Consider the following 19,581-nt stretch of genomic DNA (forward strand, 5'->3'; position numbering starts at 1 on the left):
AAAGTTGTAAATGATTTGCTGATAGATTAAAGGTTTATGTTCTGTTTAAGTTGTAACAGTAAATATGGCTAGACTAGGTATTATTATACCAGTGTCAAGAAAATCAGACTCCAGTTTTTAATACTACAAGCAAAAAAATAAATATAAAATAGTGCATTTATCTTTTATTCTAGTCCAGATTTACACACTTTTGTAATGAATATATTTTTTATTTAAAATTATCGCTGTTTAAATTGCCGTTAATTTTCTATGCACAACATTTTAGACAATATTCAGTTGATTACAAATTAGAAACTTATCTGAAGATAGCGCGACTTTACCTAGAAGATGATGATCCCGTTCAGGCAGAAGCATTTATCAATAGAGCATCATTGCTTCAGGCAGAATCAAAGAATGAACAGCTGCAAATATATTATAAGGTAATTATAGAAAATAATTTCTCAATCTTGCTTTTATCGTGTTCGAGTTTTTTGATGATCCTGTTCATGAATGGTTGTTGAATGCATTTACTCTTAAGTGTGATCATACAAATAGATTGCAGAAAAAAAGAAAAGGAAACAAAAAAAAAAAACTTCAGCAATATTGATATCTATATTTTGGAACAAATTCCATTTTTCTCTGAATATTTTAATTTTGGTTAGGGAACTGAGTCTCCAAAGAAGTGACTCCCATTTTTATACTAGTGTCTGCATGTCATCAAGTGAATGCACTTGATATAATGAAATAAAGAAAATCAGTTTGTGACTTTCTGTGCTGAATGAGTAGTTAGATAATCTTAGAAATTGGATTAACCAATTATAGGATATTTAATACATAGTTAATACAGACAAGAAACTTAGAATGTTCACTTTGTTTTAATTAAAGCCAAGATCACTGATTTTGGAGCCTTTAGATCAAGTATGAAAAGAATAGTTCCTCACACTACATATAGCAAACTCAATAGAAATCACAAGAATATTTATTATAGCAGATAGTTTGCTATCTGCTGTAACAAATGGTGATTTTTTTAAATAGCATATCTATGAGACATCAATTGGAGCTTTTTTGGTAGTTTGCTATAGTGAGTGCATTAACTTTTGTTTTAGAGATCACTGTTTCCAAGGAGCATTCTGTCTTTATGTTCTCTAAAACCTCCTTATTAGTCATTCTTGCAATTCATGGGATACATGAATCAGTTCACTTTCGTCTTTCTTCTTAATGATCCAGCTTTCACATCCATGCATCTCTACTGGAAATACCATTGCTTTAACTATTCTAACTATCATGGCATTATAAATCTTTTATAATTTTTGCCAAATTTAACATAGCAGTCATTAAAATCTCAACCTGCTATACTTCTCCCCCTAACAACTGCTCTGTTGTCATTGCCATAACATCACAATTGATAACTTGAAACATTTTTCTTTCTATATAAAACATTTCATAATATCTGCTATTGAGTTCCAAAAATCTCATTTCTCTCCCAGCTATATCATACAGTGTTCTTCTCACTCCACATCTACTCCTCACGTTTCATACTTTGGATTTTCATTTCAGTCATACAATGGTAAAAATGAGCTGCCATTACAAAATAATTTCCTGTTAAATTATTTTGTATGGACAATTTATATAAATTTGTCTTTCATTATGAACAGTAAACAAAAGAAAACAAACTATACTTTTAAGTTTTGTGAAATGATACAAAAACCTGAAGGTAAATGTCAGGACCCATAAAGTGTGATACTAGTTCAAAGTTTTAGGGAAGCATTTAACCATATAAGACATTTTTGAAAGAACAGTGAATAATATTGGCAAGTTTCCATTTCTCTGCTATAATCTGCTATAATAGCAAACTATTATAGCAGATAGTTTGCTATCTGCTATAACAAATGGTGATTTTTTTTAATAGCATATCTATGAGACATCATTTGGAGCTTTTTTGGTAGTTTGCTATAATGAGTGCATTAACTTTTGTTTTAGAGATCACTGTTTCCAAGGAGCATTCTGTCTTTATGTTCTCTAAAACCTTCTTATTAGTCATTCTTGCAATTCATGGGATACATGAATCAGTTCACTTTTGTCTTTCTTCTTAATGATCCAGATTGAATTCCTCCACCCTGCATGACTTATTGATGATACATTATTTATATAAAACCAGACCTATATCTTGGGCAAGTAAATTTTGTTTTGTTTCTAATAGATTTAAGTTGTGTTTCTGGAGACCTGGCCATAATATTATTATAAAATATGAGCAAATTGCAGACATTAATCTTCCTTTAGTAAGCCCTTCCTTGCAAAGTATAGTTTGTTTGTTTATCCCTTTTCTGTATGCAAGTTCTTACCAACTTCTTTAAAATCTTCACAATCAATCCAGATTCTAATAAGTTAAGTTGCAAATCAGTCTTTGCATCATTCTTGTGCAGTTTAATTATGATATATTCCATTCCTGTGGCATCTTTCCTGAGCTAAGACTCAAGTTATATAAACATATCAAGGCCCTAGACAGTTTGACTGAACATTCATTTAGCATATGTGCCAAGATCCAATCTGTCTCTATTTCTGAATTCTTATCCAGTTTATGCAACAGCTCTTCACCTTACATGCACCTATATCTCTTTATCCAGTGTAGTGGTAGCACTGTGCACCATGTTACATACACCAGGTTCATAGATCTTGCTGAAGTGAGTACTCATTGTTTGAACTATCACATCTGTTTCTGACACAAGGATACCATCTGCATTCAGTAAAGTTATTCTTCTGCATTCCTTCTTTCTTTTACTTATAATAAAATTCTTTTGGTTGCCTTTAGCCAATTTCTTTTCATACTCCAACTTAGCTTTCTGTAAAAGACTTATAACTTTTCTGGCCTACATTTTATATATTTCATAACTTCTCTTACTCTTATTCTCGCAATATTCCTTCCTCGTTATCTTATTCTTATGGATTCTCTTGCTTAATAAGATTGCACATTCATTTCAGTTTCATCCTATTTGTTTTTTGAACTCTAGGGACACATTCAGATACATTATTTAATCATCTTTTCACAACTTCCTATACACTCCTGATATTTTTCCCATTCAGTAATTGATACCATGGAATTAAAGATATGATAGTAACACATGAAAAGGTTACATCTTTGCTAACTTCCAAATCGATCTGTTATGTGTTAGGACTCCAGTATTGTAAGCTCTTATATTTTGGTTTTCTAAGGCATTTCTTATTGTTTCAATCCACCTAGATCTTCCCTGTGGACTTTTTTCCTTGCCATCCTGGCAAAAAAAGAACACTTGTTCTGCTAACCTTTCCTCTCCCATTCTGTTTAAGTGACCACACTCCCAGAGATTAGATATCCTCACACATTCCTAAATGCTAACAATATCAAGTTTCTTTCTAATATGATACTGCCACTTATGCCATCTGTTCACTCCCTCCCTAATCTTTCTCAGAACTGTTATCTGTGGCCTCCCTACTAATTTCTTAGTTAATCCTTATTAATTTATGCATTTGACTTCCTGCCATAACAGCTTTACTAATATTTTGTCCATTTCCATATTTAATTTGCCATCTTCATTAAAAATTGCCTAAATAGCTGAGATGTTTTGCTTGTTCTATGAGGTATCAGCATGCAGTTGATATTTGCAATGATTCTGCCTATTTTCATTGGCTTGGTCTTTTTTTACAGTAGCTATTCAATTTTTATTAAGATTGGACCAACAGATACCATCCCATCTACTATCTGATAGCCAGCCTGCAGAAACTGTTTTACTGCTGTATTCTTGAATGGAGGAATTCACTCCTTAGCCAAATAAATATGGTGTGGAGAACAAGAACAGAGAGGGCCTCACTTGCACTGCACTGCTTCTAGAGATGAAACATGGCACAGGCCACTTCACATCTCTAATAAGTATTGCAGTGGTGGTGGTGGTTCACAGGGTGATGAGACATCCGTCTAGAGATTTGGTTGGCATTTTTTCCAACTAGGGATGGTATGGTTTTAATGTGCCAGTACTTACCTCATCAAAGCCCTATTTGTGGAAATTAGCCATACCTCTTTGGAGGCTGGGGATAACTTGGCTGGAACAGGCTATATATTGTGTGATCACCAACCCTTATTAGCCGAAATTGTTACTAATAATAAAGCTTAAGTTATTGTTTTTATAAGTCATGTTTTCTTTTATTATCCATTTTATAGCATTTAAAGAATGTCATGACAGCACATATTCTTAAAATATAGATGTACTTGAACACTTTAATACTTCAATTTAACAGTGAAGCCAAAAATAATATCTGTGTAGCCCTGTGGAAATAGGATTTGCCTCCATAGCTATGGATGCTGCCTGAAGAAAAACTGGTCTAAATTCAATTTTAGTCAATGAGTAGAGGAACTTTTCTAAACCTTTCTTCAAACATTTCCCAAGTTGGTCAATCTCTGGCACAGGCAAGTAGGAATTTTTCCTCCTAGAAACTCAGTTTTCATCCTGCAACTCAAGAAAAGTGATACTGGATCTCACACTGTTTCAAACAATAATATAATGCAGTTTCAACGAGCATAGGTTTCGCTGTAAGGTGGTTCATAATTAGTGTAAAATGCATTACAGTACATTATTTTATTAGAAAGGCAATTTTTTTACATTAATAGTTATTCATTGCATTGGAGCAATAATGTTAAAGGTTTCTCATCCTTTAATTGCTTTTTCAGCTTATTAAATATAAACAAAAAGCTGAAAGTTTTTGTTTATATTTATTACATTGAATTATCTAGCCATAGTACACTATGTGCAAACTACATTGCATTTTTCTACACAGTAAAACTTATGTAACAGAGGTGATGTAAATCCATTTAATCATGTTAAATGTGTCATTACATTCAATAATTCCTGTTTTGTTTTCCCCTAGTAATTATCTGTTTAGAACCCATTATAATGAAATCTGTTTATATTAATGCTCTCTTCAGTGCAATTTAAGTTAACACTTAATATTTTTGACACACATTAACATTATTTGAGGTATTGCTGTATAATGTTAGGATTAGGAACCATGAGATGGCAACAGTTGTCTGTCATTCTTTCCCGGATAGCATTTAAAATCACTGATAGTCTTAGGCCAGCTATCTGTGATTGGCTGCCTTCCAGTTTCCAAATGTTAGTTAGGGTTAAATGGCCTTGCCTATTTCCTTTGGGAAATAAAATACATTACGAGATTTATCATATTTATTTTTACAGAAAATACCTTTTCTGTGGCACACATCAAAATATTACTATATATTATTATTTTCTTTGCTTTACGGTAAGAATTGCAGACAAAAAACAAACAAATTATTTCTTTTCATTCTTCATTCCATCAGTAGTGTTAATGTACTATAGATTCTTTACATTCTTCAACTGTTTATCAAATTTTGTTCACTGAAGAGGGGGAAAAAAGTGCAGGAAGTTATTCCAGTAGTGTATGCTTTTATAGCAACAATTTCACTAAATTGGATCATCAGATTTAGTGCATAAGCAGTAAAATGAACAAAAATGAAGTTACACAGAATAGGAAGTTCCAAACAGTGTGGTTTGTGAATTGTGGGTATTTGTGCGATTGATACTTGAACATCAACATTTTAATTGTCTTGTTATTACAGTAAATTAATTTTGGGAAATAAGATATCTTTAGTTTTTGAGGTAAAAAAAAAAGAATAAATAAAAAATAATAATAATTCATTACATGTCCTGTTGATTTTATTTCAAACAGGTATGTTATGCCAGGGTTTTGGATTACAGGAGAAAATTTATAGAAGCAGCCCAAAGATACAATGAGTTATCTTATCGCACCATCATCAATGAAGCAGAACGCATGACAGCATTGAGAAATGCTCTTATTTGTACTATATTAGCATCAGCTGGTAGGTGAGCCTTTTAAGAAGGAACATGTTTTTCTGTTACCTTTTGTAACTCATGGTATTATTCTTGTTTTTAGAGAAACTTGTGCCATAGTTCTATACAATATATACATGAAAACACAAGGTAAAAGTATTATGTATTAAATATACTGCCATATATTTCAGCCTATATATGGCAGTCTGAAATTAACAGCCCATTCTCAGTGACTTAACAGTTGTTACAAGGTAGAATGCAAACAATTGATTTATTCAAAATAGAACGAGCCATGTGATGTTAATTTGCCAATAGTGTTATGCTTTTGCTGAAGAAAAGGTTAATCAGAACAGTGTTAAATAAATTGCACACACACACACACACACACACACACACACACACACACACACACACACATATAAAACTCATCATAATAAACAGATCATCAGATAGATGTATCTAGTTGTGTTCTGTAAATTTTGTCTAAAATATATTTTCTATATATTATTTAATAAATAATACTTTTACCTTGTGTTTTTGTGTATACAGTAAGAGCCCGTTTAACGCTACCCCAATGAACGCTGATTCGCTATAATGTGAGTTTTTTTGTGAACCCTAAAGAAGGGCTATTTATTCCATGATTCGATATAATGCAGTTTTACTCAAAGCCTAAATTTATGCTGATTCAATTTATCGCTGTATTTCCCTTGATCATATATAATATGATTATTCCTGAACTCGAACCAATCAGCTAAGGGTTAAAACAAAACAAAATTGATACAAAAAAGCCTTTTGCTTGACATAAAAATGGAGGTGCTGAGGTGATTAGAAAAAGGTGAACGTCAAGTTGACCCATGGAGCCGCTTTAAATTTGCATACTTCTACTATACGAACGTTTAAAAAACAAGGACAGAATTAAGTGTTCAGCAACCAACAGCATCTTCCGCAACAAAGGTAGCCCGATCCAGAAGCAATGTTTTAGAGGAAATGGAGAAACGTTTTTCCTTTTGGATTGATGATGAAATCAAATGCAATAAGTCGGGCAATAAACATGGAAAAGGCCAGAAGAATTTTTAATCATATTCAAAAGAGGAAATTATCCTCCCGAACTAGTTTTTAATGTTGATGAAACGGGACTTTTCTGGAAGAGAATGCCAAGCTCACATTTATATCGCGGGAACAAAAGCGAGCACCAGGATCCAAAGCTGCAAAAGACCATTTAACCCTTCTTCTGGGCAGTAACACCAATGGTGATTTCAAATTAAAACTGTTGCTTGTGTATCCTTCCAAAACACCAAGAGCCATGAAAAAGAAAGTTAATATAAAAATAACTTAAAATTAAAGTAAAATTTGTTTATTCTTGGTTGCATGTTTCTCTATTCCTATTTATTATGTGTTAAAATTATCCAATTTGACGTTCTTTCATTTAACCTTTGTCTTCTAGGAATGCATCCTGAGCGTTAATCGAGGTATTACTGTATATCGTATAGAATCATGGTATTATTATTGTACAGGATTTTCTATAGATTCAAGAATGAGAGGCCTACACCAACCACTATTCAACACAATTTCTATCATAGTTCTTGAATTAATTGACAAAGCCGGCTGCCATTAATAATTTCCATTTTACCTACTTACATTCTCCAAGCAAAAAAAAAAATTAGTCCTAAAACTTCCTGCACAGTTTACAGTGATCAAATATTCTATTCTCTGTTTTCATGTGTGAAAAACGTTTTGTGCATTGGCCCTATAAAATCTCTTGAGTAATATATACATTTTTATCATATTTTGTATTCTTGTCAACTACATTTTGTAATCCACACATGTTCACTCAGTCATCATAAGGAATGTTCCACAAACCTCTCACCTGCTATCTAGGTCACTTGCCTCCGAACGATCTTCTTCACTTCCTCATCATTATCATTCTTATTATTAACCAACACAGAATCAAAACGACTTGTCAAGGGGAGATCCATGCTCATGCAAAAATATCATCAAACTCCGCCTTAAACCTATTCACAGTTTCTGTACTCACAACACTCAGATAATGCATCCCACTCACAGACCACTCTCCATGCAAAGAACCTATCCCTTGCTTATAGCTTTCAGGGATAGCTTCTTGTTCTATCCTTGTTTTCCTCTTTTCTATGAAAAAATTTCCTTCACATTAATTTGGTAAAAACTCACCAATAAATTCACCAACTTATGTCTCAATTATATCTCCTGTTCTTTTCTTAATAAGGATCTACTAAATGCATTCCCTCAATCTGTCTTCCTATCTTGCATTCCACAATTCTGACACCAACTTAGTGAATCTTTTCCATAAGATATCCTGATATCCTTGAAAACCAGGCAACTAAATCTGCACACAGTACTCCATATATGACTTGATATAGACCTCGGAAATACATTATACAAGGAAATAATGTATTTGATTTTTGTATTAATAATTCCAGTATGCAATTATTAGGGATCGACAAATTATGCAAAATCCTTAATTCCTGCTTGCTTTCAAAAAAAAAAATGTAGTTACCCAAGAACCAATCCACCCTCTCTCCCATTTTTTTTGATATTTCCCAATAAAGTCAGTTGGAGTTTCTCAAGTGATTAGTAGTGCTATATTGTTATTGAGGACATTTTCTCTGTGTGAGAACCATTTGAAGAAGGAAGTCAGTAAATAATAAGAATATGTAGAGGAGTAAAAAACAACTTTGGTATTTTAGATAATATAATTTATTTATTGGGGATATAAATTGCAGAGTAGGAAATGATTGTCAGACATACAAAAATATTTTGGAATAATATGGAGAAAAGAGCAAAGCCAATAACAATGGCAAATATCTGTTGGATTTCTGCTCAGGACATAGACTCGTTATTACTAACACCATGTTCCAACATGAAAATGTGCACAAATTCACATGGAGAGAAGAGGCTAGGAATAAGAAAAGTCTCATTGATTATGTTATTGTTGATAATGATGTTTTCTCTCTGGTGCAGGACACTAGAGTGTACAGAAGATTTGAAATTGGAAGTGATCACTATTTAGTCTTGAGCAGGATAAAATTGAATTTCATATTGAAAAGAATAACATGTAAGAAAGTTTTAAAGCGAATAAAAGTTGAGCAGCTCTCAGATGTGAACTGTAGACTAAAATACACAAAGATTATTGAAAACAAAATGAAAGTGTTCGAGAACAGGAATCAAACCTTGGAGATTCAGTGGCAAGCCTTGAAGAAAACCCTGATTGATTCAGCCAGAGAGGTATGTGGTGAGGTTGTCTGCAAGGATAGAAAAATCAGAACTCCATGGTGGACACAGGAAGTTAAAGAGGCGGTGAAAGAAAAGAAGAAAGCATATCAAAAGTGATATGCTTTCTTCAAAAGTGATATTCCCAGCAAATAAGTCAGATTGTGCTCTTAGAGAATACAGAGACAAATGTAAGAAAGCTAAATACTGTGTAAAACTAGCTAAACAAAAGTCATGGGAGGACTTTGGCAAGAACATATAAAATAAATATCAAGAAGGTGGTGAGATATTCTGGAAGTTGTTGAAGAAGCTTAGAAATGGAGGAAAGAGTGCTGTAAAAGGAGTTAGAGATGATAAAGGTGACATGAAAATGGGAGAAAAAGATATCCTTGAAGTATGGAGTAATTACTTCAAAAAATTGCTAAATGAAACAACCAGTGATAGCACAGTGGTAAAAAACACTCAACAGGCATGCAGTCAGGAATACATATCCATACTTGAAGTAGAAAAAGCCATCAAAGGCTTGAAATGTGGAAAGACAGCAGGAATAGATGATATTCGGACAGAAATGCCGAAATATGGTGGTATAAAAGTCTTACAGTGGCTACACTGCATAGTTCAGGAAGAAGGGACAGAGGAACGAATTCCTGATGAGTGGAGTAGAGCTCTAATAGTACTCATATATAAAAAGGGAAATAAAACTGAATGTGAGAATTACAGAGGTATTTCTCTACTGAGTGTTCCTGGCAAGATCTATGCAAGCATACTTGAGAAATGGTTGAGAAGAATTGAGGAAGAAAAGCTTGGTGAAGAACAATCTGCATTCAGGCCAAATAGAGGCTGTCAGGATCAGATCTTCACTTTACGACAAATAGTCGAGAAAGCATGGGAATATAACAAAGATCTGTATTTAAGTTTTGTCGATTTGGAAAACGCATATGACAAGGTGCCAAGAGAGAAGCTATTCAATATGCTATAGTTATATGGTATCAATGGCGCATTATATCAAGCAATACTTAGTCTGTATTTGAATTGTAAGTCGGCAGTTATAATTGAAGGAAGTACAGGAAGATGGTTTAATGTTAAATCTGGTGTGAGACAAGGATGTACATTATCCCCTCTGTTATTCATTATCTATATGGATCACATTATGAAGGAAAGTGGTATTAAACATGATATCAAAATTGGAGATGTTAATGTCAGCTCTTTGCTTTATACGGTTGATGTTATACTTCTAAATAAATCCGCTACAAGTCTGCAAGATTCTCTGACTAAATTGAATAGCTGTTGTAATAGATATGGTATGAAGGTCAGCAATAAAAAGACAAAGACAATGAAAATAGGCAGAATCATTGAAAATGTCAACTGTGTTGTGAATGGAGAACCTGTGGAACAAGCGAAACATTTCAGCTACTTATGCATAATTTTTAGTGAAGATGGTAAATTAAATATGGAAATAGACAACAGAATCAGCAAAGCTGGTATGGTGGGAAGTCAATTGAATAAATTCATATAGAATAAGAGAGAAATTAGTCGGAACACTTAATTATACAAAAAAGCTGTATACAAAAAGTTGTGAAAACAAGTTTACTAATGGTTCTGAGAGCTGGATCAGAAGGTAAAACACTTGACCAAAGACTAGAGACTGTAGATATGAAGCGTCCTGAGAAAGATTAGAGGCGTGAACAGGTGGCATCAATGGCAATATCATATTAAAAACGAGGATATTAGGAAAGAACTTGACATTGTTGGCATCCAGGAATGTGTTTGCGGAGCTAATCTCAGGTGGTATGGTCACTTAAACAGTATGGATGAGGAAAGATTAACAAAACAAGTGTTCTCTGCCAAGTTGGCAGGAAAACAATCCAGAGGAAGACCAAGATATAGCTGGATTGATACGGTACAATGTGCCTTAGACGATTGAAATATAAGATCTGATAATGATAATATTGGAGTCTTGACAAGTAACAGACTGATTTGGAGGAAAATTGTAGATAGGAAGTTAGTAATGATGTAAATTTTTTCATCTAATGCTATCATATCCTGTACATCCCTTGAGGGTACATGTCAGGAATTTGATAATTTATCATCATCAAATTCCTTCCATGTACCCTCAAGGGGGGGGGGGTGTACAGGATATGATACTATACTACATGAAAAACCTACATCATCACTAACTTCCTATCTACACTTTTTCTCCAAATCAGTCTGTTTCTTGTCATGTTAATTATCATGATGATGATGATAATTTATCATCATCATCAAATTCTTTCCATGTACCCTCAATAGGTGTACAGGATATGATAGTATATTACATGAAAAACCTACATCATTACTAACTTCCTATCTACAATTTTCTTCCAAATCAGTCTGTTACTTGTCAAGACTCCAATATTATCATTATCAGATCTTATATTTCAATCGTCTAAAGCACATTGTACCGTATCAATCCAACTATATCTTGGTCTTCCTCTGGGCAGTTTTCCTGCCAACCTGGCAGAGAACACTTGTTTTGCTAATCTTACCTCGCCCATTCTGTTTAAGTGACCATACCACCTGAGATTAGCTCTGCTAACGCATTCCTGGATGTTGACAATGTCAAGTTCTTTCCTAATATCCTCGTTTTTAATATGATCTTGCCATTGATGCCATTTGTTCACACCTCTAATCTTTCTCAGGCCTCTCATATCTGCGGTCTCTAGTCTTTGGTCAAGTGTTTTACTTCTGACCCAGCTCTCAGATCCATAAGTTAAAACTGGTTTGAACAATGTCTTGTATACAGCTAATTTAGTTGTCCGACTAATTTCTCTCTTATTCCATATAAATTTATTCAATTGACTTCCCACCATACCAGCTTTGCTGATTCTGCTGTCTATTTCTATATTTAATTTACCATCTTCACTAAAAAGCATGCCTAAGTAGCTGAAATATTTTACTTTTTCCACAGGTTCTCCATTCACAACACAGTTGACATTTTCAATGATTCTGCCTATTTTCATTGTCTTTGTCTTTTTATTGCTGACCTTCATATCATATCTATTACAACAGTTATTCACTTTAGTCAGAAAATCTTGCAAACTTGTAGCGGATTTATTTAGAAGTATAACATCATCCGCATAAAGCAAAGAGCTAACATTAACACCTCCAATTTTGATATCATGTTTAATATCATAATGTGATCCATATAGATAATGAATAACAGAGGGGATAATGTACATCCCTGTCTGACACCAGATTTAACATTAAACCATCTTCCTGTATTTCCTTCAATTCTCACTGCTGATTTACAACTCAGGTAAAGACTAAGTATTGCTTGATATAATGCCCCATTGACATCATATAACTGTAGCGTATTGAATAGCTTCTCTTTTGGCACCTTTTCCAGATCGACAAAACTTAAATACAGATCTTTGTTATATTCCCATGATTTCTCCATTATTTGTTGTAAAGTGAAGATCTGATCCTGACAGCCTTTATTTCACCTGAATCCAGCTTGTTCTTCACCAAGCTTTTCTTCCACAATTCTTCTCAACCGTTTCTCAAGTATACTTGCATATATCTTACCAGGAACACTCAATAGGGATATACCGCTGTAATTCTCACATTTAGTTTTATTTCTCGTTTTTATATATGGATACTATGAGAGCTCTCTTCCAATCATTGGGAATTCATCCCTCTGTCCTGGCCTTCTGAACTATGCAGTGTAACCACTGTAAGACTTTTATACCACCATACTTCTTGGTGGTATAAACATTTCTGGTCAAATATCATCTGCTCCTGCTTCCTTTCCACATTTCAAGCCTTTGATGGCTTTTTCTACTTCAAGTATGGATATGTATTTCTGACTGCATGCCTGGTCAGTGTTTTTTACCACTGTGCTGTCATCACTGCTTGTTTCATTTAGCAGTTTTTCAAAGTAATTAGTCCATACTTCAAGGTTCTCCCGTTTTCATGTCACCTTTATCATCTCTTACTACTTTTACTGCATTACTAACTCCTCTTTCCTCCATTCCTAAGCTTCTTCAACAACCTCCAGAATAATTTGCCACCTTCTTGATATTTATTTTCTATGTTCTTTCCAAAGTCCTCCCAAGACTTTTGTTTAGCTAGTTTTACACAGTGTTTAGCATTCTTGCATCTAAGAGAACAAGCTGACTTATTTGCCAGTAACTTTTGATATGGTTTCTTCTTTTCCTTCACTTCCTATTTAACTTCCTGTGTCCACCATGGAGTAATAATTTTTCTATCCTTGCAGACAACTTCACCAAATGCCTCTCTAACTGAATCAATCAGCGCTTTCTTCAAGGCTTGCCACTGAATCTCCAAGATTTGGTTCCTGTTATCCAACTCTTTCATTTTTTCTTCAATAATCTTTGTGTATTTTAGTCTACAATTCGCATCTCATAGCTGCTCAACTTTTATTCGCTTTAAAACTTTCTTACATGTTATTCTTTTCAATATGAAATTCAATTTTATCCTGCTCAAGACTAAATAGTGATCACTTCCAATTTCAAATCCTCTCTACACTCTGTCCTGCACCAGTGAGAAAAGATCAATATCAACAATGACATAATCAATGAGACTTTTCTTATTCCTTGCCTCTTCTCTCCATGTGAATTTGTGCACATTTTTATGTTGGAACATGGTGTTAGTAATAATAATAACCAGTCTATGTTCTGAGCAGAAATCCAATAGATATTTGCCATTATTATTAGCTTTGCTCTTTTCTCCAAATTTTCCCAAAATATTTTTGTATATCTCACAATCACTTCCTACTCTGCTATTTAGATCCCCAACAAGGACCAACTTTTTCTTTTTCATTGTGTCAGTAGCTTTCTCTAGAGCCTCAATAGATTCCTCCACTTCTACCTTAATAGAACCTTCTTGGGACCATAGTCACAAATAAGTCTCATTGTCCAGTTTCCCATTCTCATATTTGTCCACATTACTCTACTTGAGACTGACTGCCATTCAAGAAGATTAGCCTTGTATTTTGTGTTGAATAAAATGGCCACTCCTTCTTTTCCTTGATTGTCATTTCCTGAATATAACATTTTGTATTTATTGCTCAGAAAGATCTCACCAGATTTTGTCTTTTTTGTTTCAATCACCCCTATTATGTTGATCTGGTACTTACCTAATTCCTTAGGTAGCTCCATTTCTTTGCCATTCAGGCTTCTTATATTGATAGTAGTGATCTTTAACTCTGGTGATGTTTCGTTGGGGTGTGTTTTCAGATTTGTTCCAGTAGCTGACTTTTCGCTGTTCACCTGGTTCCCTGGCGAAAACAACGGGTTCATTGTTTAAACGGGCGACACCCCAGTCGGCATGAAATTTTGTCATATTGTACTATCATTTTTTATTTTGGTTGAACCAATAAGAATACAATTTGGTCGGCTAAATCCCAAATTGTTAGCCCATCCTCGTTCATTCACTATCCAAGTAGATACCCAACAGGGTGCACCACGAGAAGGCGAGGATTGGACATTAGGTCAGAAGCCCTTTTCTGTTCTCCACATTCCTTTAATGTCTGTGTGGAGGTCTCTTCTCAGTTATGCAACTTTGACCCTTAAGCACCCCGATGATAATTTATTACATTAATTTTTGTTACTAGAATGGTGTTTATATTATGCTTATTCTTCTCCGTTTGCCAGAAGTTAAAAAAAAATTTTAGAAAGTTATTCTTATAACTTTCTAAACATTTTGTCTGATCTGTAGCTATTCATCATGGGCAAGCATATTTGTCAAGTTCTGGCAATTAGAATTGCAATATGCAATTTATAATCCCCCTAAACCTTCAAGTCTTTGTCTTAAATCTCTCATCTCCTCCAACTTTAAAATTTCCTCATTAATTGTTGTATACCTTGCATTCCATCCGTGTTTAGTAGATTAAACTGGCAGCTCCAGTCCCTTTGGCTCACTCATGCAATTTATTCAGATCTTCCTGCAAGGCTGCATATACTCTACTCCTCATAGTTCTTCCCTACTTTGCATTATCTGCAAATCTCCAGTCAGTCGGTCTCATCAGCATGCGGGTACACAGTAATTGTAACAAAAGAGACCCCTGCTGCACATCTCTAGTGACTTTCCTCTTTCACAATACCACTCTCCCCATACACAACTCATTAATACCTATATGATACCAAAATCACCTATCGAACTCACTATTCTGTTTTCCAGATTCATCATTCCTATTTAGTAACGCATTCCTATTTAGGAAACCGGTATGAGAAGTCATCCCATTGTTAATGAGCGGTCATCCCAACTTATAGGAATTGCCAAAGGCAACTCCTATAAGTTGGGATGACCTCTCATTGCTTCTGCCTTGGTGTCTCCACTACTGGGCCTGGCTCCCACTGACGAGACCTCAATAAAGGTCGAAACCGGTATGGGTAGTGGCCCTTGCCTTAATGCATAGCATTACACATATCCACAAGGAGATGTGCTTTGCATTATGGGAGATACTGAGATAGGAGTGATGAGTTTTCTCCACCTTTGCAACGAGTTGCCTTGGTGTTGTACTACTTTACCCCAGTCCTGAAGATACTTTCAGGTGCAAATGTTGTTTGCTTACACTTGGATAAAGGATTAAACTAAACTTATTATATTTAGTAAAGCGTTTGTCATTCAATTATGCAGCTGTATATGCATCTCCCTCATTTAGTGAATTTGTCATCTTGTAGTATTAGATTGCTAAAACATGATCTACTTTTAATAAACTCATGCTGAGTCCATCACAGTGAATGCTCTAATCATCCTAATTCTGAATCCCAGATTACCCTGTAATTTGTAGCCTGAGTCTTATTCTTTTACTTACTCTGTTGCAAGCCAAAGAGAACAATTAATTTCATGCAGCATTCCTTTAAGACACATGTTGACATGTCCCACTGCCTTAATAACCGTAATGAGGAATTACGTTTACTGAAGTCTTCACATAGCTCCTCATGATGCATTTATTCATGAGGATGAAACAAATTGCAACTATATTCTCTAGGGTAGCAGTTTCCGTCTCCCATTGTCATCCATTAACATCATTCTCCCATAATCATAAAAACTGTGAGGATTTTTCTTGGCCTGATTGGTTAATTTCTGTTCTTTCTGGCCTGCTTTTTGTACTTTTCATTCAGCTGGTAATTTTGCTGCCTCCAGAAAGCTTTCTTTTTCCAGATTGCACGCTGGATCTTTTCATTCACCTTTGGACTACATTCAAAGACATTGCTGCTTTTAAATATCTCTTGAACAGTGTCCAACCATCATCAGTCTCCTTTTCACCCCAGATCCTCTTTCTATTCTATAGCTTCCATATCGCCTGAGTTTTTGATAATCACTGGCCTTGTAGTTCCACTTATCCTTTTCTAACATAACTGACTACAACCTTGGTGATTGCTGCATTGAGTCTTAAATCAGATCTAAGACTCAGTTATTTTCTGCCCTATGTTACAATAACGACTTAGACAGTTACTCTCAAGAACTCAAGAAATTCATTGTTCTGGTGAGAATTCAAAAAATTCATTCTCCTTATTCCTTAATGGTAATTCTTTATTCTGGTCAATATTACTATACTTGAAATAGCCTGTAATGAACACCCTTCTCTCCAGTCTCTACAATAAGCCAATTTTCCTCCACATTACCCTTCCATATCTATTCCTTTCAAGATATTATTCCCATCTGATCATGTTTCACTTACTCCAACTATTTTCAGGAAAATTAACTCAATCAATGCAACAAAAAAGCACAGCAGTTCATTTCATGGCCTATAACCAATTCTAGCCATGCCATCCCTTCATCTGCAATCTCTCCACACCTGCTCCTGTATTCCGTTGATTTTGCACACCTCCCTTTATATCCCATAGATCTCCTGTATGATCTCGTATATCTCCACATTCAACTACTACTACTCCCATGCATCCCAGGCTATCTCATTCCTAAATCTACTCATTGCACTGTCTCCCTAATTGCTTAAGCACTGGGAAGACATCATGTTGGAGGTTTAATGGAATACTGACAGTGCCAAGAAAGTATTAAAAACTTTATAATGCTTCCGGTATTTTGTCTTGAAGAAGTACACATAACACACACACATAATGGCAACACAATACTCAATGAAACATGTGACTATTACTCTCAAGTTTTATCTAGTTGGTGTGCCTCCTATGGGCATTTTGTAGGATGCTTGGGATGTAAATTGGGACCTCTGATGATTAACATTTCCCAAATTTTGGGAAGTTTTTTACACCTGTATTTGTTTAAATTTGGTTAATTTCTGAGTGCTTCTGCAGACTCTAAAAAATCAGTCTTTCATTTTTAAATTTACTGTGATGGAGTACAGTGGCTTTCTTCCAGAAGATATTGTGAGTGATATCCAATATATGGTCCTCAAGACCAGATTGACCATAGTCGTGATTGCTGATTAAGTTTTGTGTCCTTCTAAATGGATATGGCTGATCTACTGTCTGTCCAAAGTATGCTAACTTGCAGGAAAAGGGTACTTTATATTCTCCAGGCATTGAGAGAGAGAGAGAGAGAGAGAGAGAGAGAGAGATGGAGCTGATCTTTGGCTTTATGATGGAAAAGGAAAATAACCACAGTACACCCTTCCTGAACCGTAATGACATGCCTTCCAAATGGTAACCTCTCCTTCACTGTATATAGAAAACTCACTCACGCAGGCAGACACATTCACAAACTTTCCCACCATCACCCCTCTCAATAATATGGCATCATTAAAACTCTAACCAATAGAGACTACAATCTTTGTTCTAGCAGACTCTCAACAGAACTCAACCATATACACAACCACCTTCCTATCCAATGGCTACAGTGCTTTCAGAATTAAAAAATTAATCAATCCTTGGCCATTTTTTAATTCTTCAGGATTTCAGAAATGCCGTCATTATCATCCCCTATTTCCAGGATACATCAGAAAAAAATATCCAGGTCTTTAAAAAAGTAGAACCTCTACATAACGTTTAAGCCCTACTGGAAACTTGCTACCCTTATCCCTTCTACCAAAGATCAGCTCCCTTCTCTCTCAGTGCCCAGGAGTAATCACTGCTTGCAAGTTGGCATGCTTCGAATAGACAGGTAGATCAACCACCATCCGCGTGCGCGCGCGCGTGTGTGTGTGTGTGTGTGTGTGTGTGTACTCCTTGATGTCTCAGCAACTGTGACGAATTATTGGAAGCATTAAAAATAGTTTTTAATCCTTTCTTAGTGTTGTCAGTACTCCATTAAACCTCCAATATAGTCTTTCTCCCTAACCATCCCAACTTCTCACTTTTTCCTGTCCAGCTAGCATTCCTGTTCTCACATTATTTTTTTCTCTATGCTAAGTACCCTTCCAGCTGCACTGTTGTTTTTCACTCTCTTCAATAAGCTTTTAATATCCATCTTTACATTCTTCCAATACCTACTCAAATCATTCATTCCCTTGCACATTTACTTTTCGTATCAAAAGCATCAATCACACACTATTCATTTTCCATCCTGGAAAACATATATTGTGCATCTTCTCATCCACCATATCTTTAATATTGGAATCTCCACACAGTACTTCTAAAGTCAGATGCCACCTCTTTTTGTCCATTATCTCTCATATTGTTGTTTTGCACTCTTCCATTCATATCAAATCTTATTTTACATATTCATCTCATTTCTTATTCTTCGACTCTTGCTCTTCCAGCATATGTGCTCTTTCATATTTGCAGTCATGCTAAGATTAGAAGCAGGAACGCAGAGAGAGAGAGAGAGAAATGGGATTTATTCAGCTACTAAGAGATAACTACCTGAAATTTCATGTGTTGAAGGGAGATCAACCCCAAATTCTCTCCTCCCTTCAACACATGAAATTTCAGGTAGTTATCTCTTAGTAGCTCTCTCTCTCTGTGTTCCTGCTTCTAATCTTTGTCTCCATAGTTGAAGTCCCATATTAATAAAGGACTTCATCTGTGAGGTGATGACAACTTATGGTTTTAATAGTTCAAAGGTCATACTGCACCATATCAAAGGTTATATCCTATGATATGGTGCAATAAACAAGGTAAACATTCATACCTGCAGCAGGATTGGAATCCACAACTTGTTTGTTAGCGAGTGGGTATGCTAACCACTTGATTAGCATACCGACTGGCAGCTGAGGCATAATAATTACTTGTCCTGTACTCATTGAGCACAATTTGCCAATTTATATCCTTTTCATCTTGTTTTACACCCTGTGGTCCACAGCATCAGCTAGCTGCATATTTTTTCTTGGCATCTCCTGCATCTCTGCTGTTATTTTGCAATTCTTTTTCTCTTATCAGAAATATCCCTTTACCCATCCTGTATTTCATCCTCTCTAAAAATATTATAATGATAAAACACTATAATAATGTAATGCTATAATGTTATAATGATATAACATGACACAGTTGCACTGACTTGGGAGCATCATATTCATCCAATTTATACCAGCTACAAATATGTGATTCTTTACATGGCATGATGTACCTTGCTCATGGAG

The 19,581-nt window shown here is 35.0% G+C and overlaps 1 protein-coding gene across 2 annotated transcripts in view; it reads left to right on the forward strand.

Annotated features, from left to right (window-relative positions):
• Positions 1 to 19,581, forward strand: part of CSN4 (COP9 signalosome subunit 4) — a 253,522-nt gene that overhangs the window by 136,266 nt on the left and 97,675 nt on the right. For both annotated transcript variants that reach the window (XM_090404172.1, XM_090404173.1), the window contains exons 5-6: positions 266 to 419; positions 5,713 to 5,863. In XM_090404172.1, coding sequence (XP_090260298.1) covers positions 266 to 419; positions 5,713 to 5,863 — 305 coding nt within the window. The remainder of the gene's footprint in view (positions 1 to 265; positions 420 to 5,712; positions 5,864 to 19,581) is intronic.

This window comes from Typopeltis vanoorti, chromosome 14 (assembly GCF_054136105.1).
Source record: "Typopeltis vanoorti isolate ZY-2024b chromosome 14, IOZ_Tvanoo_1.0, whole genome shotgun sequence".
Lineage (NCBI taxonomy): Eukaryota > Metazoa > Arthropoda > Arachnida > Uropygi > Thelyphonidae > Typopeltis > Typopeltis vanoorti.